Consider the following 26,444-nt stretch of genomic DNA (forward strand, 5'->3'; position numbering starts at 1 on the left):
TAGAATTAACGTCTGTAATAAATTTTAAGTTTCGTTTGAAAGATAAATATGGTTAAAAGGTCTGGAAAAATAAATACAAAATGTCGATGATTGGGGCAATTAACCGGTTCAATGTAGCGTTATTGCAAACTACGATCGAGAATAACAAAACTTTGGTAATCACGTATTCTAAAATAAATCTCGCATGCAGTATGTTGTTTCCCGATACAATAATACGCGTTTTCACTACCTCTACATATTTTATGCGGAAATTCAAGCTGAATGAATTTTAAACAAAACATTTTTTTGCTTTTCGAAGTCCAATTGTTCGAGACAGATCAATATTCAACAGTTTATACGACAAATGATAATTATACATTTACAACGCTAAATCGATCGTTGGAAAAATTTAAAAATTCCACCAGTTACGATTTAAAACGAACTCATCCAAAAACTATCAATTACTTTTTTGATAAACGAATAAATATGTGGATTCATCAATCTCGAAAAAATACTCTATAATTCGATTCGAAATAATAAGAAAAAATTCATCTAATAATTAACTTGGATGTTGTTAAACCGCGTAAAAGCGATCTTATATTTATTCCGGATATAGATACGACAAAACTGTGACCAACTGCATTGGATTGGGTCGAATATCGATTGATACAGTAGAACCTCTTTGCAGTGGCCGAACATAACGCACAACAGAAACTCGTCCGAAATGTTAGGAGACCAACGTACTGGACGATAGCTTACATCGAACGGAGTATTGTTAAACGTATTTGGATATCGCCAAATTTATCCAAATTTAGTTAGTTGCCTTTGATGAAATCTCCGAAGGGCAATTCAGCCGATACGTGGAAATTTCCGCGAATATAACAATTCTGGTTACGTTTGAATCCGATGGAATTATGTGCTACATACGTACGATTTGACTAAAACGTATTCTGCGCTTGATTAGATATTATTACGTCTGATTTGGTCGGGCTGGTGATCGAAGCTCGTTTGAAAATAGGAAATTAAACAAGCGGATTATTAATAATCTGGTTACATTGAAAGAATCTTCTTCTAGAAGCTCATTTGCGTAAGATAATTCGCTGAAATTAATTTTTTTCAGATTTGTGAATTGTATTTGGACGTGAAACGTGGACTTTGCAAACTCTGCTGTTGAAAATTTCAAACTCTAAGATAAAGCTATAAGTTGAATTTTGTGACATGGTCTTAACATTGTAGGATCGCAGAAGAAACATCCTAATTTACTTAAAAGTTACTACCAGCCTCTACCGCGATATCTTATTTCTTTAATATAAGAGAAAATCTTCGAATCGTTGCAATTTCGTACAACACGAAGTTCATAATTAAAAGAAAATGAATTTTTTAATTTAGGAACAGGATAGAACTTTCATTTTCCTATACCGAGTTTCATAAAACTGTTGTAATATGAATTTTGATGGCAGCGAAGCGAACACGAAACGAATATTAAAATAATTAAAATAATTAAAATACCAATTACCGTAACCATAGTTATATACTATTGAGCGAAATGAAAAAGTTTGTCAAATATTTCACGGACAATTGCACGGGAACCGACTCACTCACGCGTCGAACGAAAATGACTTTACATTCAACGTCGAACTAATTAAAATTCGTAATTCTATCGTTAACTTTTTCCAGGTAAATAGCAAAAATGTTAAAATATAAATCACCAAGGTTTGAAAATACGGTTTGCTCCAAACGTAGCTACGCGTATAGAACAAGACAAAGTACTATCTTCAAATATTTCGCGCACAATTGCGCTGAAAGCGACTCACGCTCGTAGAAGCGTGCAATCGTGTCTGACGCGAGCACAGAAAGCTATTGTAGCAGCGTTTCGTTAGCTTCTGTGTCACGAACGAAACAATTTCTGGGCCGTGTCATCGATAGGTGTGCCGCTGGCTCGCTCGAAGCGGCAAAGTGCTCGCTGGGAATGTAATTTTCCGGCGTAGCGGCCCAATGCTCGTTAATGATACTTCGACCGTGGCTAACTTATTATTGCGCCGTGTTACCTTGTCGAAGTCGGCCGGCACGGCGCACGAATCAAAAGCGTTCTACGTCCGGAACGTTTGCCGAAAAGACCCTCCGCGAATATTTAACCGCTTTGCCGAACTCTTACGATCGCATCTTTGTTGGAATCACGCGATATGGAAAATCGGAATCAAAGAGACGTTACACGTTTTAGAAAGGAAAATAGAACGATATGATTTTATGCTGAAAAATATATGGAAATGCTTTCTTTTAACACAGGAGCTATCGATACCTAAACATTCTATTTGTTATATAAATGATATCGTTATATGTATATATGTTATATAATTCAGGGGATACCAATTAAAATAGTTGGATCTATGTATTATATAATTAGGCCTCTATCCTAATTTTGGCAGAAATACCAGAAATACCTGTTTTCAGAAATTGTAGAGAAAGAAAATCTGAAACACGTCGTTCCGACGGGCTTGTTAATACTAATGCCAATGAATTACATAATTATTTTCATTATTATCGTAGGACATGGATTGGGAACTTTTTTTTATAAAGAGATCCAAAAATAACGAGATATAAAACGAAGTTATTTTAAGAAGACTTTTAGTATTATATGTTTTTATTACTTCCTTCCTTTTCGTTCAAGATACGACTAAATTTATCACCTTTATAGGATTAGTCTTGCGTTATCGTCGACGAGAGAACACCTGTTATCAATGTACAATATTTGTCAATATATAATGGAATCGTGTTAGTCACTAGTAGAGGGCAGGATAATTTTAATTCTAGCCACGTATTATATTGCTTCAAATACACATCTCGATAAGTGCAATACGTGTCAACCGAAAAACCATTCGAAGCGATCAAAAAATTGGTGTTCCATATCGATAAAAATTCAACGCCAGATGTCACAGGTACGATATGACAAACAGCACACACAAACGGTATATATAGAATCGAGACAAGTTCGGACCAATTAACAACGTTTGGTTAGCTTCCAGTTTCACGTACGTTTCTACCAAAATCATTTATCAACTCGCCCCTGTCTCCAGTCCCCTTTACCCTTTATACCCCGTTGTTTCCACATTGCAAACAAACGATCCAATGAAAACGCAACACGCCCACATCTATTTCTGTACGTTTTATCCTCAGTACTTACCTAGATCCAATAACGTTATAACGTTAATTCTTTTACAGTCGAATCTTTTTTAGGCTTTGGGGAAATATATTTTTATCGATAGACAAGTTAATAGATAAATTAATCTTTAGTAACAGGGACATCTTTTTCCGAGGGAAACAACTTATTAAAAGAAGCCAATTTTTACGAGAATAAATGTATTTATCGGTTAGTTAGAGCGATTATAAAAGATATTTACAAATGTCCTTATTTCTCGATAAAGCATTTCTCATTTTCGTAGTATCAAGTTTTTATTAAATTAAGTACAAAATTTAATATACTTGGCCGTAATTGATTCGTACGTAATAATAAATACAATCGTGTGTGAATACCACTATAATCGATAATTTTTAAGGTACGATTATTGCGTATGGCGCAACACCGAGCTGAAAAGGTTAAGAAACGTATCACGTGCACGAGCATACGCGAAAAAGGATTCGCGTAGCACGCGAAGCCCGCAGGCATTTTTTGTCGATGGAAAATATGAATCAGGCTATAAAGCAGAGAATATTTAGCGAAGAGAAAAAGTTGATAAAAATGGCGACGCGTGGGTGAAACACGGGCCTGCAATGCAGTGCGTAACGGTACGAGCAATCGAGCGAAATAACTCGGTTTCAGCGGTCCGGTTCGGTACGTGTATCACATTGACACGTGTCCCGTCGAGGTGCAACAAAATGTTCCTGCAGAATGTAATTTCCTGGATGAATAAGGCCAATCATTAATGATGCGTCGCCCCGCCACACCTTCATATTAGGACTTTTCAGCAATTTTTCTGCGGTAATATTTCACACGTCGCCTATGTCAAAGGAGAGAAACGAATATTCGACAGGAATTATAACCAATTGCATTTTGGCGTTTATCATAAACGTTAACCAGACAGCGGAAAATTCGATCGTTTAGGGATTTAACGATATAGATCGCGAGTTGCTTGGAAGCGTTACCCGAGAATTTTGAAATTCTCTTTCGCTAAATTGTTTGAAGCAATCTAAACAGTCTCACGATTTTTGTTAATCCTTGAAAAAATACGTGGCGAAGTATCGTTATACGGTAGAGTACAATGCAATGGAATTAAAAAATTGTTTATCGTAGTTAGGATATATTTCGCGCAGTTTTCTCGCTGTTGCTTAATCTTATTCATTTATTAAGGATGAAGCAACGAAATAATAAGCAGCGTAAAATTTGAATAAACGTGATATCGTTGGAAAACGTAAATTAAACAGCTTACGAATTGTTTTATCGAGTTGTTGGAATAATAATTATTTCATAGAAGCTTGCTACACGCTACAGAGGAAAGAAAATAACGCAAAACAAAAGTTCGACGGCTCGGACTTTATAAATTTCACGATGTTACAGGATCTACTTGAAAGAAAAACGGTACTAAGTAAATCCGTAGGATTCCCTATCGGAGCCGCGACGATACAAAGAACTCGATAATTTAAATTTCCCAAAAATGATTACAAATCAAATATCGCGTTAACGCAAGATCAGCATAACGCTCCCTTCAACGATATTATACAACAATATCCAGTCGATATCGCGAAATTTATTCAACCCAACCTATTTAACAGTAAATTTCATTTCTTCCACACCTACGGTGCTCGGATAACTCGGAAAACTGCTACAAATTTATCAGCACGTTTTAAACCACCCTCGTAAACTCCTATATACAACTGTTGCTCAACCCTCGTCGATCTTGCAAATTTCTCCATTGTTTCATTATCCGGCCACTCTTCTTCCGCTGAAAAAAAAGCCGACACTGAAGGAGGGCATTATTTTCGGCTACGCGTTGTCCCTTCTTAGCTCGATCACGATCTTGGACACGATTCAAAACGCAAATGTGCCAGAATGTTTGGCGCTGTGTAGCGGCGCGTAAAGATTTTTCGGCATCTCGTAAAGATACGGATAAAATAGGTAGTACTTCTGTCGGAGATGCGAGTTTCTAATGGAATTGACTTCCTTGTGCCATGGACGAGGGGAGGATGCCGGAGAGGGGAGGTGGAAGAGAGAGCAGGTTATAAAGTGCGGGAACAACGACCGGTTTAAGCGGCGTCCGTAGTTAAAAGTTTGCTGGGCAAAAAATATCGATTCCACCAGCGAAATTACTGGGACAATTACTGCGAAAGTTGAATTTTCACCGAGTGAGCACAATTATCGTGGTGTGTAGCCTATCCTGAATTTTTATTTCACAGTAAATATTACACGACCGTTGGCGGTGTATTTTACACGAAATTGTAGAATGTTTAATGCATCGAACGACTGGCATTTGAGCGGAAGATAAATTTACTGCAGTAAAGTTGGAATAACGCTGAACGTGTAATTTCGATTTTAGATATGGCAAAAAGAATATCAGACCACGTCGATAATTGGTGGGTAGTTTCGCTTGATAAATATTACAAATTACGTCGTAAATGATTTATATCTGGTAATTGTATGGCGATTTCGATGCAGCGATAGATGTATATGGAAAGTAGACAGAGCTATTTTAAGTTTGAAGAAGTTGACTTAAGAAACGGTGGATGATTTATTACGAAGAAATTTTGCCGTTAGCGTTGCTCGTTACTGCGTTGAAAAATGGCCTCATTTAGTATTCTAATCCATTTAGTATTAGGGGCAATATTATTTTCGTCTTTGAACGAATAATTATCGAAGCGATAAAGAGTCAGTTGATACAAATACTCGTTAAAGTACCGGTTTTACTCCAGTAACGAGAACAACGAAAGAAGCTAAAGCAAGAAACGAGGTCTCGCTTTAACGAATTTGATCATCATATTCTACGTACAAACAGAGTCATAGTTTGACCTAAATAATGATTAGCACTAAACAACTGTCATAACTGGTACGCTGTCACTGATTAATTATTCGCATCAACAGTGAGATAGCTTCTAATTAGCCCCACAAAATTGGCAGTAGTATAAACGTATAATTAATTCGACGACGCGATTTTCATTTCCTGCTAGAATAATTTGGTAATTTAGTAACGCTGCTAATATTCTGTATACAGTCAAAGAATTTCTGGGCAGTTTTTTTTTTTTTTAGAAAAATCGAGATATTTTTCTTACTTTACGTACGAAAAGATTATATTATAAATCAGAATCTCGATCCTCCGTTTTTTTATTGGTTCAGATCCGATATACCGTGGCTGGAATCCGATATTATTTCCATAAATGTTCAATCTGAATAATTTTGAATATTTTCGCAATTTCTAACGTGATTCCTCGTTCGAATAAAACTGATAATTGTTTATTCCAAATCTTAGAATTCATTTGTAGAAGCAACGAATACTTATTCGATTTAGTCACTCTAATAACGTATAATACTCGTAAAATCGTACGCGCAGATCTTGCGATATTCAAATGTTCAACTTCTCTGATCTTTAACCTTTTGAATCTTCAAATTTTCGAACGATTTCTTTTCTTTCTTCTCATCCTTTCATTTGTACTTCCACCGTTCACATATTATCCACTCTTTACTTTTTAGCTATGTACTTTTCTATTTTGTATTATATTCCTTATTTATGAATTTATGCATTATATTTGCTAGATTTATGGTGTATTTATGCCATGTTTATGTTATGTTTATGCATGTATATTTATGCACGTTAACTTCATTAACATATTCAACGTAGCACTAAATACAACAGATTTTACACTCAATATACCTCGTTTTACGCAATAATTTCATAAAGCTATATTAATATTTGGCCGATCTCATTAATCTTGAAATCTTAACGTAACGTCGCAAGCTTCGAAGATGGAAAGTTATCATAGGGAGGTCTGGAAAGCAAATGTTAATTTGCCAAGATTCGAGAGTGATCGTGACGGAAGACGGTTTGTCTCGATTCGAAAGTCGTTCTACTCTCGTGCCAGTTGTGCAAAATTCACCGCGTCCACCGAGCACGTGTTAATTAAGTCCGCAACTGACTTGACGAATTAATTGCGAATTATGCGTAGGAATTTTTACGATCTAATAATCGATGATTCAGAGAACGTGTAACAGAGTTTCGACGAGATAATTTGGAACAGTTCCTAGTGCTGCCGGTTAATAATATACGTCGTATTTCCACGTTGAAATTTGAAATATACGAATTTGTAGATTTTTCGTGGCGATTGCCGGTTCGAAATCGTTTGGAAAAGAGATTAATTGGAAGCAGCGAACGCGAAACAGGGAAAATTGGTTGGTGCCATCTCCGCTGTCGCTTGGATATTCGATACATTCAAATGTATTCGAATATCGGTTTCGCTCGGTGTGTTCGTCGCAGAAGTGACGTAAACGTTTAATTCGTTGCTGATCGTACACGCGATCTATCTTAATTTGTTTTTGTTATAATATGCACAGTTTTTGAATTTCTGTGTCTATCTTTCTTTTCTTTATCTTTTTTCTTCTTTTCTGTACATATACGTACGTATATTTTTCCCTTACATTATATATTTTTGTTTCGAAGGGTTTATCGCGTAAATAATTAAATAAATAAATACATTCTGAAACGTTTGCTTCGCATCAAAGATATTTTTTCGATTACAAGAATCGTAATATAATCGTTACAATGTCTCTACATAGGCACTTTTCGTAGCAGATATCTTGGATTTATTCGATATCGATAAGATCGAATCAATAACGTGTTCAAATATCGCCGACGTTTTCCTTTTTTTCCTAAACGAGTCAAACGGTGCAAATCAATTATTCGTAGCTGCGCATTTTCGACAGGCGTGCGAAGACTGGCCTTAATGAATGTTATTTAATGCATTTCGCTTGTCAGCTCGGATCGGTTTTAGTAGAAAATTACGTAAAGCCCGTACGGCCGCTATTATAAATATCGAAATTAATTGATGTGTACGAGCCGCGTATATTTTATGACGTCATGTGTTATTTTCGATGACTATGCATTTAACGTTACATATAATCATAGGAAATTTTCTGCGAATTGAAGCTCTGAAATTCATTCGATAAATCGTGACATCCTGGTCGATTCAATTTCCTTTTTAAAATAATTTTATACGTAATCTCTATTATACCGTATTCCTTCGTTACTATAAAAATTCGTAGTAGAAAGCTTACTTAACCGCTTAATATATTCCATATAGATGTTTCCGTATTCTACATATCTTAAATTTTCAAATACACCCGCTGAAAATCAGAATATTCGTAATACAAAGAGAATATTTCGTAACACGAAGCTAAAGTTCAAGGATCTTGTTACTCTTCTTTCTTAGGAAAATAAAAAATTACATATTCTACGACGATAGACATGTTACGTTAAAATAATTACGAATAAAATGAAATCAAACGTCTGATCAAATTTTGAGCATTCGATCATTTACAAACACCGATGTTACTCAAAATCGAACAAATCAGGTTACAAATCGCAACTCTCTCAACCTGCTACGTTTTTTCAGTCATTCTCGATCCAATGTATTTCTCTAACATTAAAAATGTCTCAAATCTAAACAAAATATGAAAAGACTCTTATTGAATGATTTATTAATCTATTATTAGACGACATTGCGCGATTTCTCGTTTTAGTTTTATTTTAGACGTCCTTTTAAAATACTTGCTTGCCAAAATCAGTACAAAATTTAAATATTAACGTTCGAGTATCGTCACGGCCTTAACATCGTGAATCTTTAATGGCCAATCCGTAGACACAAAGTGTACAACTACAGTAGTAAATAAAACACCTTCGCGAGTATCGCGATTTGCGATACGATTTATTTAGCGTGTCGGGCAGCAAATGATCGATGGAGCCTCTGGAGAAGCGAGAGGATGCGAGAAGGAAAAAGTTAAAATTGTTCGAAGCATCGAGCCTGCTCAAAGACGAGAAAGTGAGATTCGCTCAAGACCCTGCAAAGAAGCTTTACGGTCACTGGTTATTCGGCTTCTTTTTCAGTCCATGAAATTTCCGGTTGTCGTACTGCGGAAACAACGCTTTCAATTGTTTCGTTAATATTACTCTTGCTTCTACGTAGTCTTCTTTCACCTTCCAGTTGCATATCTAGAACAATTTTCTATAACCTTCGTGACACCTGCGAGTGCTCGTTTTCATTTATTTATGTGCAGGTGGAAGCTTAGGAAGACATTTATCTCGTAATAGTAAAATAATATTTGTTAATAATAGAAAAACGAAGCTTTTGTCAGAGATACAACGAAATCACCGAGTTAGTTTCTTACGATCTTTCCACCGAAAGATATGCTCGTCTACTCCAATGTGAAACCAGAATCTTTAGAAACAACGTTTCCATTATGTGATTTCGAGTTATTAATTGCGATTGAGTAGCATTCTCGTAGCGTTCTCTTTGAAGAGGGACTTAGGATAAGACGGTTACGGTAGATTAACGTTAGTTACCTTCACCGATTTTTTTAAAATATTTCGTCGTTAGCATATTTGATTAAAAGATTGTGTTAATAGAATTGGAATTTCGAGAATATAAATATCTAGATAATAATGAAAATTATTAGCAGAATTAAGCAAGTATAAATTGAATAGTTGACAGGCTAATTCCTTTTTTGGCTTCCTCATTGTTCTTACTTAATGCAAGGTCATCGACTTCGAGCTGATGAATTTGTATCGTATTGAAACGCCAATTACGTCCCTGTCCAGAAAACAAACGACTCGTTCATTACATCGCACGATTTATTAAGCGGGGGCCGATAATTTCGACACAGCATCTGGACAAATGATTTGTAGCGGAATTAGACAAAATAGGATTACATCGGTATTAACTCCACCACGCAATCTCTTCGTCACTGTTTGATGCATTTCAGCTTAATGTAATTAGTAGGCTAGTAGGATAAGTCAGTTCCGAATACGATTCGTTGCTTAGAGAATAAAGATACGTTACAAACGAACGTTGTACAGTGCCGATCGAGTATTCATTTTCCAACAAATATTATATACAAACATTAAACAGTGTCCAGCGATGCTACAAATTTAATGAATAATTATCTGCATGTACTCAGGTCGACTTTTTAAATTTGTTACTCCAAATATTCATTTAATTCCACCGTATTTTTTGAACATTTACTTTTTTGAAAATACATCAAAACCAATAACAGTCACCTAATACGTTACGTTTTTAACCGGAATTACGATGGAGAAAAACTGGATATATACAAACGGAATTGTATCGGAGGAAAGAGCTTTTAATCTACCCCAGAGATCGTTTCCTGTCCCTTTTTCTCTTCTTCTTGTTTAGCGTTCCCTGTTGTGTGATAAATTTGTAAAACTCACGGCAGGATACACTTGGCAGGAAACGAGCTCCCGGGGCAATTATTGTTTTAGGATATCGCGAAAAGAAAGAAACGATGGGGATCGGAAGGGATGGGCGCCGTGTCGGCGAAAACGCCATTTTCATCGATGGCTCTGTGAAACTGTCTCGAAAGCAATTATCTTTGCAATCTTATTATCTTTGCTCGACACGACGATGTTCCGAAATCCTACCATATTTTTCTCCTTTTCTTCCTTCTTTTTTCTTTTTCGCCTGACTAATGTAGATACATATATGTATGTAGGGTTAACATTAGAATTTAGGGCGCGTAACAATTCTTCGTTTGGATTAGCCATCGTTTTACGAAGCAGAGATTATATTTACACGTATATACAAGACTTTTACAAAGTATAATGAATATTGAGTTTAACGAATAATAAGTTTAACGAATAATGAGTTTAATGAACGCTATTAACAATGTTCTTGGTTCAAACGAATCCACGGTCAACGGGATAACTCTTTACTATGCGTAGAATAATTTTAGGCACAAAATACGATTACTGGGACGCTCGGTGAAACTGCTCGACGTGTCACTCTCCAAGGCGATTGCATTTGTTTGTTATATGCTTGTTGGAAGCATCGAGAATGTTCCAATCGCCGTTGCTAAGCAATTTCTGCCTGGAGTTTGATTATTAATACAACGTGTGTCCCATTATATCGACACCTCCGAGGTACAATCCCATGCGACTAGGCCCGTTCTTGAGGCCGTATGCCGCCACAACCACATTTCTAGGGAGAATCATACAACCACTCCACACCTCCGTCAGGCAAAACGTCTATCCCGTGACCGTGGCTACGTTCGGCGGCCAGTCGTCACCTCGAGCCCAATCTCGCTATCACAAATCTCGAACAATTACAATCAGATTGAATGACAACAATTGCTTAATTACAGCTATGATAAAATCTAGGCTAAGGCATTAGAGGACTTTCCCAAAATTGCAAAGGGAAGGCTCCGGTTTTCCTTTCATCTCCGACGTGTATATATAAAGGGAATTTAGCAATAATTAGAATTCATATCGCATTGACAAAGCAAATGGTCACCGAGTAGGAAACCAACTGGAAATATTGTTATTTTTATCGTTAATTATAAAATTACTCTTTTACCGCGGCGTTCTACTTATCGAATTGACAAAATATTCCTACTTTTTATTGCACTATCTTCTATTTATTTGACCGATATTCTTTTTAAAGTAAACGCATTAACAGGTTTAAATGTGTGCATATTACGCGTGTATGGATACTGTAAACGTATGTGTGCATGAATATTTTATTTAAGCGTTTAAGCGTTCGATAGCGAACACGTCGTTCGAACGATGTACAATTTCATAGAACGTCACTCGAGTTTTATTTAATACCATTCGAAGACCTAAAACGAATTCATCCGAAAATCGGACAGCTCGAGTAACACGAATTGTATAAAAATTGACGTAAACTCGAAAAATATGATGTTGATCGCTAGTAAAAAAGTCCTGACAAATGTTTGAATTATAGATGTGGATCGATAATAAACAGACCCGACAGCGATGTGTTTCTGCACCAAACTTTATCTCTTCGTGTACTTTCGTTCGAACGAAACGAATCTAATTGCGCAATCTTTACACCGATATATGATATTAACTCCGCTCGATTCTAATAAATTTAATTTAATGATTTCTTACTTTTCTTCGAAGTAAATAGAATTTAACGCGAATTGTTACGAAGTATCGCATTCTACTCTTTGAGTCTTTCTTTTCCTATAAAATCACAATTACGTGTATCGATTATTTTAAAGCGTATGAAAGGTATAACGAATAACCTAGAAAACTAACTTTGGGTGTAACTACCTACAACGATACATTGTCGGATAACTCTACATCCCAGATGTATCTTTAACAATCGTTATGAAATATCGATCCGTTTTATGCTCCAGTAATTATTGATGCGTATATGCACCACAATAAAGTAACAAATTGTTAACTTGTCAGGGATGGAACACGATAATGTCTCTGGTTTCCATTCCAGAGATCTAAATCTCTCGTTGGTGCTTATTAACGCGACTTAACTGTATATGAGAATCATCGGAGAAAGTTTTAATGAAGTTGGTTCCGTTAAAGTTTGTATCCTACTCAATGATAAACAAATTACATTTCGTCGTTTGTTTCGCTCACTGTCTACGGATTCGTTCAAAGTTTCCCTAATCCCTGTGGGAACACGCCTTTTTCTTCCGGCTAATGAAAGACAAAGTAGAATGCTTTTTTCTTTCTGTTACCATATTTTGTAGATCGTAGCGAAACTCGTTAAACTCAGTTCCGCATCGACCGGACGTTCGTTTCTCCGGCACGAATTGCTGACGACTGATGCACGCATCGAACGAGTAACATTTTTCGTTGTAAAAGGGGCAGAAGGGGTTGTAGTACAATAGATTCGTAACAATCGATAACTATTGCGTGGATATATATTTTACGAAAAAAGTATAGAAAAAGCGAAATATCGTGTATCGAAACGCAGTAGTTTTTAAACATAAATTGAACGTTATCGTTTAGGAGTTACATCGATGAATATCGTGACGTGTGTATACAGTACAAGACCCGTTTGTTTGAATCCGTCGTGAGACAAACAGTTCAGGTAATTTTTCACAGCCGAAAAACACAAGTTTAGAAGCAAATTTAATTTCCTGCTGATGTCAAAGGAAGAGAATTTTTGTTTGTTGTATCTTCAGTTTTGTCTTATATTATAATATGAAATCGTATAAACGATTTTGTCAACCTTTGTTCCAATATTATGAAAAATTTACAAAATTCCGTTGAGATTATAGTCGTTCACGACATCGTATATTTAGATCGGCGCAGTTAATCGACAAAAGTTGGCTTAATCAGTTTTATTACTTCAGTTATTAAAGAACCGAGATGTCACAATCTTACAGTGATTCGGTGAAAATACCACGAGATTACAACAGTTCAAATTGGATGTCTCGATCTCGAGATTGCAAACGCGTTTTAACTTAGTCTCGCAGTGAGTGTGTGGTATCTTGAATATTGGAATTTCAGAAGCACCGAACTACCAAGAATAATAACAATTAGGTACTGGAAAATCTATAAAGAAATTAGCGTTTGCGATGTACGTACCACAGTTTTTGCACCTAATACTTAAACCTGATAATATCGATGCGAGGATTTAAGGTCTACAGGATTTGGTCTTAAAAATCTTAGTTCCCTTCCGCGTGACAAGGATGAATTTAGATCGAAGAAACCTAATGTGACATAGAAATTTCATAAATTTTAGAGTTCATCAAGATTCTACAACTTCTTGGGATCCTTAAGTACTTTATAGTCCCTGAACTTCTCGAAATTTTGATCTTTGGAGTTATTAAAGTTCCACGAATCCTTAAAGTCCAAAGGCCTCCATGGTTTTGAATGTGTTTGTCAAGACTGCTAGAAATTCTACAACATTTGAAATTACTGAAATTTCCATAAAGTTTTGCAATCTTCGGGAGTTTCGTGCCTTTTCGCAAAATATTGACTCATTTACTTACTTGATTACAAAGATTTTCTCAACATAATTTTATTCCTTGCTGGAATTAAACATTTTATATTAATGAATCTTAGAGACTTTTTATAAATTTTATATTATAGACGTTATAAATATTATGTTTTCGCTGCTAAAAGTTTTGATCAGGGCCGCGTGTATCACGCAACGTTCTCTTTTAAATTTACAAATGTCCAAGTTCAAAAACGGATGCATACATTTCTTTCGTCCAGTCATTTAAAAAATAAATTGCTCGAGATAAGCTATAATTATTCATCGATACTCGAGTGCAACGATATCCAAGGAGTTTCCAATGACGACTTAATTTTAACGCAAGTTGTTGTCAAGGGAAGCTCCTTTGTTAGCCTCGGAAAATCCCAAGAAACTAATATCCATGGGGTGCGGCGACATCGTAGACGATCTCGAAGCAGTATCGATTAAGGGGTTAATTAATCGCGGTCGTGGAGCGTCGACAGGATTGCGACACGCCACAAGAAGCACTCGTGGAACGCTCGTGGATTTCATCTCTCGATGTATTTGCGAAATTGTTCAGCGAATTTCGCGCGTAACGTGCGCCAAACCACCAACGAGAGTAATGAAGATACGTTTGAAAAAGCTATAATCAAAAGTTGTTAACTTGTATAAATAACGTTCTAACGAATGTATAGAATGTTATATAACAAATAGATCGGATAAGATTTTTTAAACATCGATGAAACTTTAATCAGTTTCATTTCAGTCTTTTTTTAAGTCAAAAAGTAAGCTACTAACTCGATAGATGTATAGACTGATATAAACGCCGGGGAACGTTTCATCTGAAAATTAAAAAAATGTTAATTAATTCAATTTCTGTTTTTAATAAGCTGAGAAATAAGGAGCTGCGAGAAAATTAAATTAAACGATTAATCAGTGAAGTAACTGAACTTGCAATATCCTTTTTCTATGTAGGTTTTAACGTCGCATCGGTGGGACAATGTTAGCAAAGAGAGAGGGAGAGAAAGAGATTTATTGGCTACGTTTTGATAAATAACGTTATCTTTTTCCGAAAGATGCAAACGCTTGAAATTTGATTTTTATCACAGAGATTTTCACTTAAAGTTCCTTTGATCTAGTATTTGTTACGGGAGTAATTGTATTTGTGACATTTTAAAAGCGTATTATTTTCCATTTGATCATAGAAACTCGTAATATTTTTCCAGATTGCTTTCAAAGTTTTCTATTTCTATTTCTATTTCTATTTATCCAGATTGTTAATATCTATATCTGAAATAATATTCTAACATATCCTCTTTAATACTTACAATTCGATATTCGACACTTCATCCCAAGCTTTGCTGCGATATCATCAAGAGACTTGTAATAAGAATATTGAAATTTAATGACATTATACGAATGAACGTAAGATCATAATGTGGAACCTGTAGCACTCTTCAGTGCTATAGACTCTATATTTCGCCACTTTTCACAAGAAGCATAACGCGTCCTCGCAAATGAAAAAGCAGGCATTCAAATGTTCGTTGTTTGAATTCCGATAAATTTCAATTCGTTCGAAGTGAAATTCATTTAATCAGCCCCGTAACGGAGAACTGCAGTTTCACAATAATTGCAAGAATGTATTGATCCACGTATACGCGTATACGTATAGTAAATATTCTATAATCATATAGTTCCCCATTGCTGCGTAATAAAATATTTCCTGCGTTTAAAACGAGCGTTCTTTTTCTTCTCGTCTTATTTCTATCGGAACAAATTATGATCTAGCTGCATGTCAAAATTTGTCATTTTTCATTTCGCCTCAATACTGACATAGAAAATCGATTTATTGACCAACCCAATTAATGAAATTCTGTTTCTCGCGTAACCGTGTAACGTTTCGAAACTCACAGTTCGTTCGTGTCAAGGTTTGACAAATTAAATAGACACGAAAACTTTGAAAAATGGTACGATAGTCGGTATTTTCTAAAAAAAAGTTACAAACTCCTTCGCCCTTTAAATTTATCATTTATTTTTCATTGTAAGAACGAAACGGGACGAAACAGAATTACAAAGAAAATTTACAAAGAAATAATTCAAATTATTATTAATTCAAACTTTTGTTTAAGCTTTCTTGTTTAATTGTTTTTATATTCCGACGTTTCCTCGATATTCATTAGCTTTCGAACGTCATTAATAATGGCAAATTCTGTGCCGATTATCAAAACTAACTTTGAAATAATTCTAAGCAATAATTCGAATTCTCGATATACAATGTTCATCGAACGATTCATTTTCTCTCATAAAATGTTTACGACCACCATTCGATCGAGTCATCGTTCGATAGCCATAACTAACGATCGATGTTTACCAGATTCACCGTCATTGCGTTCACGTATATCGACGAAACCGCAACGGAAATGTAACGGGTTGCCATTTCATTTGTCCAAACCTCTAAAAGCACATTCACCGTCCCTATTATCCAGCAACTTTCTAATAATATTTCCGACATTTCGAAGTGTCGCCAATTCGTCAACGTGGTACGAAGTAAGACAAAGACGCGATTTATCGCTTCGAAAAGCCTTCTTCAGACTGCGAACACTCGTTTCGCAATCTCTGTAGATGTCAATAACAAAATTGCACGTTTTGAGTCGATCGAACGAATTGAACGAAAACGGCGAAATTTGACGATCATCGATATACGATCGCGAGAAAAACGATGTCTTACGTAAGCAGATATAATCGATATTGAATTTGAACTATGTAAATAAGTAAGAAAGAGTGAACCAGTGAACTAAGAGAACAACTACAAATTGCTGTTAAGCTACGAGATAATAACTTGCTTTACAATATATAGAAACCACATCGTTAACTATCTCCTTGCTTTCAGAATTAAGCGGAAGTTATATTGCGGTTTTAACGTACGCGTATGTAGAACAGTTAATCTCTTACTTTATCGCATCGAGTCACCCACTCGCCATAGATTTTTATCCACTGCAGTCTTTGTAATAACGTTTCATTTGAATTGTAACTTTAAGCTTAATTTGTAGGATCGAAGATTAGTTCTAATCGACATACCTACGTTTCAGTCGATGCAATAATTAAGACAGCTTAAGATAATTAAGACTATTCTTGATTTATTACGCTAGATCGAACGATAGCAATGCAATTTTAAATTTACATAAAAAAATCTGTGACACAAGTAGTCCGAATATAACGTTCCTATTCTATTATATGAACATCGTCATTTTTGTACAGCGTGGTCTCGGCAAGTTATTGAAAAGATATCAACCAATGGAAATTATCCCCTCATTCGACGAGAGAAAATCGAAGCGCTTTTATGAAACAATGTACATGAAAATTATTGAATTTCAAAATTCTTGCCAATCTTTAGTATTACAGTTACATGTATATCATTGCATTCCTATTTTATTTATTATATATTAATTTTATTTGTACCGGTATTCTGAATTAAAATTTCATGCTGGTATACTATTAAAAACATGAGACCTCGTTCCTATTTTTTGAAACGTCAAATTTTATACCGTATAAGTGTTACTTTTTGATATCCTTCAATTAATAAAATTCTATTCTCACGTAACACGCACGAATTTTCGCGCGACAAGAAGATTACCCATACAAAAATTCGTGAGATTTCTTTAGTCTTCGTATTTTTCTTTCAGATGCGACGGATCCAGTACGGAAATAAGACACGTAGCTCATCGATAGGAACGCGTTAAAGGATCGGTCGTTGGACGATGACTTAAGTTCGGCGCTCGAGGAACCGCAGCGATCGCAAAGAAGAAAGCAACGATATTGCAAATGGCTGTGGGGCAGAATCGATATCGTGACGCAAAGAACCGTGAAAGTTGCCGAGGTCGAGGTGCTTTCCTCCCCATATCACCGAGCCAATCCAGCGTGTGTCGCTTGGAGATCGATGCGTGCAAAGTTACCGCGAACTAAACGTCCTGAACGCCCTGAAGCCGTTGATCGGGAACACGGACGTGCCAGAAGGAAAACGATGACAATTGCCCTGATTCTCACGCGTCAGTGTTTCGTTTAGACTCTAGAGCCAAGCTGATTTTTTTCCACGCGTATCAACAATGAGCTTCTTTAACTCGTTGCAACAGTACGTGAGCGACAGCGTCGCGAATTTGAGCCTCAGCCCGAAGAGGTTCTCGTTCAGCCGCGAGGACTCCGCGACCAGCGCGTCAGGAAGAAGCGGCTCCACCGGAAGCGTCACGGGCACGACAAACACCAACTCCACCGCGCAGCAATCCACTCCTCATGGCTATCCTAAGGTGAGAAATTCATTTGAGAACTTTATACTGCAAGAAATTGGAGAATAAGAAATTGGAGAACGGAGATCTTGCAAATACAGTGCCTAGAAAAATTATTTTCCAATCAAGCGTTTTGTTATCAGGTAGTACATTTCATTTTCGTGGTTTCGTTTCTACATGGTATGAAATTTAGTATAAGATCTGATTAATTAGTACGTTTAAACGATATAATAAATACAACGGTGTGCCGATACTTTTTGTAGCCACTGCTTCGGTAAAAAATCTTGTATTGAGATATTTTGAAAAGTTAAAGCTCGTTTCAAAGGTATCAGAGGTTTCGATGAAAGAATACGAAAGAATTATTTTCTGTGATAGATTATGTCTAGGGAAACTAAAACTCACGCAGATCTTTAGAATTCTTATAAGTTGAAATTCTTAAGAGAAATTTCTTGATTGGAATTTTTTTGAAACGAAATTCTTCGCTTTATTGCGCTATATACGTACAGACACAAGCATGTGAATATGAAAATTCAAAATTCTCATAAGAGAATATTCTTGGTTGCATCGTTATATCTACAAAGTTGATACGATCGTATGATATATAATAAACGTTCGATACATGTCAATAATATTGTACCTGACTTTTGTGCGAACTGACCATTCGATAACGATTAAATATTAATCAACCCTAGATAGCATAGTTCTGTAGAGCGATAGAATCACATAACAATTATTCTACAATTAGAATAATAATTATGAGAAAATTTCTTAGCGACTTTATTCGCTTTTCTCGCAATTATTCGAGTTCAAGGAATCTTTAATTTCAGACCATTCTTTGTCACCTTGTATCCTTCAGAGGCAATCGGGTAGATTACATGTTCATCGGTCTGATCGAGCGAGAATCATAAACGTGTCGGGCAGTTGACTTTGTACTTGTACCCTTGTCATCTAATGCGGCCTCGTTGGAAAAACGAGGACGTCAAAACTTTTAATAAGCGCTGTGCTTCCGAATGACCGAGTCAGGTGGAAATATGGTAGAGTGTAATCGAACGGAGAGAGGTTTACGGGCAAACTTTTGCTTTTTTTATGCATTATTCAAATCGCGAGGTACGAACCAAATGCGTATTCGTATGTGAAGAAATAATCGCGATGTTAGGGACACGTGGTCTCTTCGCGAAAGGTATAATTGACGACAGTTATGTCAAACTATCAAAGTATAATTCCATTTCACTTATATTTCCAGAGGATCAAACAAAGTCTTTACTAGCACACTGCATCGAAATTTATTACGGTGGCATCATTGTTATTTATGTATACCGATTTCATTTACCGCCTACTTTAACGCTCATCGTTCTCTCTATCTACTTGATTTCTCTAACCTTTTTACGCTCTTTTCCCCCTCATATCTTTACCGACGTCATAAAAGAAAAAATATTTGATCACGATACATCGTTTCTCCATTTACCTTTCGTACCTAAATTAATTAATAAATCTTCTTGAATCTCATTAAGATAATTGCAATATTTAATACGCTCTAAAGATAGTCAGATTATAAAATGAAAAATAAGGCACAAACTACTTAGAGAAAGTTAATTTCGCGTCGTGACAATATTTGCTATCTGCAATCTAAATAACGGACTCACTTTACTCGTCCAGAGTACCTTGTACAATATTCCAACATCCAATTTTAAATACTCGTTACATCAAAATTTTACCTTCAATAATATATCCATCCGTCCCATATATAAACTACATTAACCTTTCCACAATATGCAACTATAATGTTTAAACCACCTAATTTCCACTCGATTATCCTTGCCGCACGCAAACCACATCTTTCCCAACTCCATAAACCACATCGTCCACACAAGCTTCATAAAAAGACTCGAGAAACAACCAGGCACGCGATTGTCGCGCAATTCTCTGTTTACTCGTTCCGCTTCGTTCGAAATGTCTCGATGAACATACGAACATATTCTAATCTCGCTTTCGACGAATTTCCGACCCAGTACCTATAAATATAGCGATAAAGAATCTTTCGCAGGCTGTAAATGAATTTGTTAGCCATCTAAAGCTCAGACTACAGATACATAGTCTGCCTATTTAACGTTTGCAGAACTATCGTCGCTGCAAACGTTGAATCTGTCAGTGCCAAGTCTGAAGCTTCCGTTGTTAAACGGTACACACTTGAACTTCGTTTTTCTCAATATCATCTCCCATTGATATCCAGAAACTAGATAAAGACACATAGAACGATCATCGCATCGACTATCTTGTCCTTGGAGACGGATAAACACAGTTCGCTCGTAATTTCTACGTTAAAGGCAGCCGAGTCGACGACTAATTACACCTCGATCTCTGTTCGCTGATTCAGGTGGTGCCTCCACCGGGAGCGGCGACGAGTTCTCATGGGCGGTCGTTGTCGGCGCGCAGACGGACCCTCGAGTGCACTTCCGCCCCTGGCCTGACAGTGCACCCCGCCGCCGGAAGCGCATCGGGCAGCACGTCGCCCCGCAGGGCTGGCTCTTTTCGAAGGAGCACCGGTTCCGGCGATCGACCGCCTTTGAAGTTCTGCCGGAGGAGACCCTCCTGGCCGGAAGTCGACATACAAGCCACTTCCGGGTAAGTAGACCCTTTCCAATAGATCTGCAAGGTATTTGACGCGATTGGCATGTTTCCGAGGTCTCTTAAAGCGCAGTACTTACCACTCGAATGGATAAACGGTTTTTTCGGAGAATGTTGGAGGAGTTGCGATTGGTAGAAGATCGTGCATGACGAAGGAATCGTAGAGCGGAGAAATGATTTTGCAAGTTCGTTTCAACGCAAGCTTTTATTACGAACAGATGAACGTGAGGATTTTGTTGCTAACGTATACGTTGTTGAATTTAAGGCTTTTTATTGCGAAAGGCAATCTTCGACCTGAATTAGTAATTAGGAGATAGACTTAAACGAAGTTAGTTACAGTAATACAATTAGATAATTAAGAGAAAAAAAATGTGTAACATAAGCTTCTCGTTCTCAGTGAAGGTAAAACAGGTTGAACTTCCGCACGTATCTTTCACACGCTTCGGTATACGAACATCCATAGATTTTCTGTTTTTACATTTTACGCTCTTGATGAAAGATTTTTTTTATAAAACGTTAAAAAGACGTTGGTAGATTGTAACGTATGAGCAAACGATAGAAGAATAATATAACGAAGGTATTGCAAAGTGAAATCAAAGTTGCGCGAAGGCTTTGAAGTTTCACTTTACCTTCATTTCCTGTCGTGCTGCGAGAAGATCGACGTGAAATTCCTGTTGATGAAACAGTTTATAATTTCAGCGAGTTAAAAGAAACATTTTAATATTTCATATTAAACAAGCCAGTCGATATTAACTGTCGCGTATGTCGCAATCTTTCATTTTGAAAGCATGGGTAATAGGAGAAACTTTATTAATTTTAACGCGTAGCAATTAATCCCAAGGAAGGATTCGCCAGAGAGCTGTATGCTTCTGTTACAAACTACGTATTGATAGTCTAATCTGTCTGTCCCTAAGTTCTACTAAGCTTTCCAATTAGCCATACTAATCCTGTTTGCCTAAGGTCACTTTAATTAACTGAAATGACGACGAATGGTATACCACATACCTACGCTGCGCAGGAATCCGAAAGCAGAATTCACGAATGATATTTGCCAGTGTTTCAACTTAGTACACGCTGCGATAACGTCAAAATTATTGTTCTCCGCTTTCGAAACGATAAAATCGCTGAACGAAAGTAGATAACTGGAAAGAAACGTTCGTAAATCTCGAGTCTCGTCGATCGTTAAACAAATATGTGTGCAATCGCGACGAAACATTTACACGTTGAAATATCGTCTGTGTAATGGTTAATAAATCCATTTTTATGTGGGATTTTCGCATCGCGGAACCTTCATGAATATTTCACTTGCATATTCATGCACGTACATTGTTGTCCTTATGTTATGGGATTCATTCGCTCCCACGATAATTCCTTTCTTTTTATATGCTTTTGTTCGCATTTATTTTATTCGATCCCCCTTTTTCGCCGGTTACTCGAGAATATGAGTTTTTGTTCGGAGAGGCGTTTCATAGGTGCGATGTTTCGGGATTATCAATTTTTAACGAACGAATCAGCCACCACGATGGCGTCGAGTTCCAACATTCGGCAACAAATATTTGCCGAGCAAATATTTTGATCGGAGCTAGAAACAAATAGACAACAACAGGAAGTTTCTAGGATTAACAAAAAATGTAACGTTCGAGCACGTGGCTAAAAACAATTCGTTTATTCTTCCCTCGCTTTTTTGAAAATGATCACATCACGACGATTTGATCGATCACTTTTAAAAGTATTACGATCTTTGGTAGTTTTATTAGAAATAAGAACGTTGAGTGTCATATTTTTTGCCAGTAATAAATTGAACGATAATTAATCGATAAAAAAGAAAAACACGTATTATTGGGTTTAAAGCGTTTAAAAGGATTAAAATATACATTTGGATTAAAGATTTCATTGAATCGTTGATAATTGAAAGAATCGAAGGTATTTATTTGAGACAATTTTTTCTTCAAGCACGATGTATGTACATAGAAGGAACAACCATAAGTAACAACACATGATCACTGGTTTAAACAAAGAGCAAAGAAAAGTAAGGTAAACCACTTTAAGTGAAATAGGACAGCTTATGGTCAAACACACGTATGTCTCTTAACAGCTGACGTACATGTCACCTTAACTTTGCGTAAATCATTCATTCTGACTGTTAGCGAACAGCACGATTCTACAAACGTATAAATTTAAAGAATATTCGGAAATTTGTGTAGTACCCGTTTTAACAGGCAAACACATTTTCTATTTAGTTAACAATGGACAGTCCCTAAGAACAAATTATCGGGCTATCGTTTGACAGAAAAGTATCGACGTTTCCATCCACCAGTTTTTAACGATATATATATACGTGAGATTTTATGCGATAACTACGAAGAACGAATTAATTGGTAGAACGTAGAGGAGGAAGAGTGGCAAAGGAGAATCAAATCCAATCATCGATTTCGATGACAAGTGGACAATGTGCACGAGAGATTTTAATGAGTTCCGAGGAAGCAGATGGGGCATCTTCGAGATCGAGCATCGAACGTCGATGAAATCAAGTTCCTAAAGAGCTATCGCGTCCTAATCGTGTGTAATCGAACGTTTATAATCGAGCTTGTTGGAGAGCAATTTACGATTTGTACGAGAAAGCGAGCTATCGATGAAAATATTTTAATAAGGACAAAATTTAAAAATAAGGACAAAAAGGACGCGTTTACGGTATTTTAAATATTAGACGAACGTATTTGATCGTCCGATGTGTCGTATAATATGCGATCTGTTTGCTATCAAAAGCTTGAAATTTATTTAAATGTATTTACTTTCTATTTTCTAAGGATAAAATGTAATTAAAACTTTTAGTAGGAAAATATTTGTATCGAACTATGCTGTTTAATATCTTCCTTTTTTATCGCAAAATATCTTTTTATCTCTTAAAGTCGATCGAAGGATAGTATTTTTTTTTATTAATTTTAAGTATTATCGCTTTTTCTAATAAACGATCTATGTACACGAGCTAGGAAATTCTTAAATTGCGTACAACAAAGTTACTGGGCTATTTAAATAATTTATACTCGATAAACTTCCGCCGATTAGAGTATAGTCGAAGGTAACTAGGTTACTTTCGAGTGCCCGAAGCTTCAGTTTACTCGATATATCTCTCTATCGCGGGATCATAATCCGTGAATTCAAAGCTTCCCGATGCTCGATTTAATTCTAAAATATCTGACATCTCGAAGAAGATTTCATACCATTTCGAAAACATCATTGCTGCACCTGCTACCAAAATCTCGAACTTTATTCCGAATGCATCAATTATTTCATGAAATTTCTGAAATTTTCACCTTTTGACAACACATATTCTAATTTTAATAATTATCGCTACATTAAAATATTAAAAATATCGAAAAGATATAATAATTATATTTCACAGTATTTATATAATGCATTATCATATTTGTAGTAATAACAATAATAATAAGTGTCGAACACTACTACGAATAGGCGAAAAAATCTGGTTTATTTGAAATTTACGAACAAAAATTCGAAATTAAATTCCCACATCACAAATCACTGGAAAAGTGACATTAATACACGACCCTAAAGAGAATTAATGCACAGTCGAACAATCCTATACTGTAGGAGAAAGATCTCCATTAAATTCTTAAATAAATGTACACCATCGTTCGTATGATTTATGGGTTTCTCTTACGCAACGATTGATCGCAAGTAAAACGCAAAACGAAAATTCAAGATTTCTATCGCGTATTTTTGGTTCTGTGCTCGCACAAACCTTACCACGGACTATCTAAATGTACTGCTTCAAGCCATTTTACTTACCTGTTTCAATTCTTCAGAATCGAAGTTACAATTGCTTTGTTCGTAAAAATCGCGGGTAATTAGATTCGTTCACTTTCATCAGGAACGAAAGAACGTACATCCTAATTGTAAACTAATAGTCGTAGTTGTAAACCAATTGTTTGGTATATACAATTATATAATAATCAAATTACATCGACTAGACTGCGAGATAGAAATAAAACTTAAACCTCGTTAGAGTTGAAACGATAGATGTCGTAATTACCGGTGGAAGATTTCCAATAAAACTAAAAGACGAAATTCCGTTAATTCTGGCACGTCATTTACGCCGGAGACTTTCAGCTTTTTCATCGTCATTCGTCATTTTCGACTAGAGATTTTATCGCCTTTAGAAATTTTCGTAGATTTGATAAATTTGTTTATTTGTACACTCTTTCACCTCCGTTTTTCTTCGATCACTGTTTAATCGACATTCGCCATCGTAGCTCTATTTTGCGACAGCTCTAATTTGAAGGTTCGAGTAAAATATTCTAGCAGATATAATCTTTTTCACTGCATTCGACGTAATAATTTACATCTTTTCTCGCTAAGAAAAAAAGGGAAAATAAAGACTCGTTTCATCCTTTAGGTATCATGACACAAATACTTCGCTTTATTATTTCATCGTATTACGTACGTCCTGTAATATCTGTAAAAATCCGCGATGTAATAACTATAGCAGGATAAACAACAAAATGAGGTGAAATCTAATAAAACGATACACAGGTTTCTAACTTTCGGATCGCGTAGAATTATTGAGAAGTAACTCGATTAGGGGATTGCTTTCGAAGTAACAGAAACAAAGAATGACAGGCGAGCTACTCCGCGTTTCTCCGCGTTTCCCGTAAAAACAGAGGAAGGAAGTTGAAAAACGCCGAAGAAGATTCTTTGTGCGACTGATTCGCCCCGATGTACAACCGTAACGGCAAAATCGAGAGGACACGTCGCTGGTCGAAGTTGCCAGTCCTGGGTTACATGAAATATTTCTGGAGAGAACGCGCCGGTATGCACTTTCGTCCTTGCGATGTTCGAGATGCGTATCCAACGAGGACTGGCGGCCATTCGACCGATGCAAATATAGAGAAATTCGCGATGTCTGTCGAAACTGGGCAACATACAACGTCGCCGTGGAATAAAACTTGAAATTGCAATATGAATTTCGATAAAACGAAAGTTTGCCTGACCTGTACTTTTCGACGGGGTTTACCGAATTTGCATACGAAAACAGTTATAGAGGCGAGGGAATAGGTGATTTTTATTTTTGTTATTATTATGGCAAGCGTCTGTGCAGAAGAATATTAAGCTTAATAACGTGCAAGATAAGTTTAATATTTTCTTTGTATCACCAGTTAGTAACTTTTTATTAGAGTTTTCTGCTGTGATTTCAAAGAATATTCAAAGTAGGATAATGTTTCTTTTCTCTACGTAATTGGACATTGGTATTTATGTTCCATTAAAGACAACAGAGCGAGTGTTTCCCCTTACTTACAAAGGCGTTCAATAAAACATTGAATTTTGTTTCGAAGGATGAGCAAACATTGGAACGTTCTGACATATCGTTGATTTTCATTATTAGATAAACTATTTCCGCTTTCCTCTTAATCACGACAATACAGCCTTAGACGCTTGACCGAGATATCAATCTGACCGTTAATACCTAAAAACACGGCGAAGTCACGTCAACTAACGCAAACCTCATCTACAAACAAGAACCAAATAATAAGTCCCCAACAGAAGGTTGGAAGTAAACTAACAAGAAATAAAAAGAGATAGGAAAAGGTCAATTATACGCTT

At 36.3% G+C, this 26,444-nt stretch overlaps 1 protein-coding gene across 5 annotated transcripts in view; it reads left to right on the forward strand.

Moving 5' to 3' along the window:
* The window catches only part of unc-13-4A (BAI1 associated protein 3), a 123,163-nt gene that overhangs the window by 27,971 nt on the left and 68,748 nt on the right, over window positions 1–26,444 (forward strand). For all 5 annotated transcript variants that reach the window (XM_033339184.2, XM_033339186.2, XM_033339187.2 and 2 more), the window contains exons 2-3: window positions 17,601–18,218; window positions 20,572–20,819. In XM_033339184.2, coding sequence (XP_033195075.1) covers window positions 18,021–18,218; window positions 20,572–20,819 — 446 coding nt within the window. In that variant the 5' untranslated portion in view covers window positions 17,601–18,020. The remainder of the gene's footprint in view (window positions 1–17,600; window positions 18,219–20,571; window positions 20,820–26,444) is intronic.

This window comes from Bombus vancouverensis, chromosome 1 (genome assembly GCF_051014615.1).
Source record: "Bombus vancouverensis nearcticus chromosome 1, iyBomVanc1_principal, whole genome shotgun sequence".
In the NCBI taxonomy this organism is placed as follows: Eukaryota; Metazoa; Arthropoda; class Insecta; order Hymenoptera; family Apidae; genus Bombus; species Bombus vancouverensis.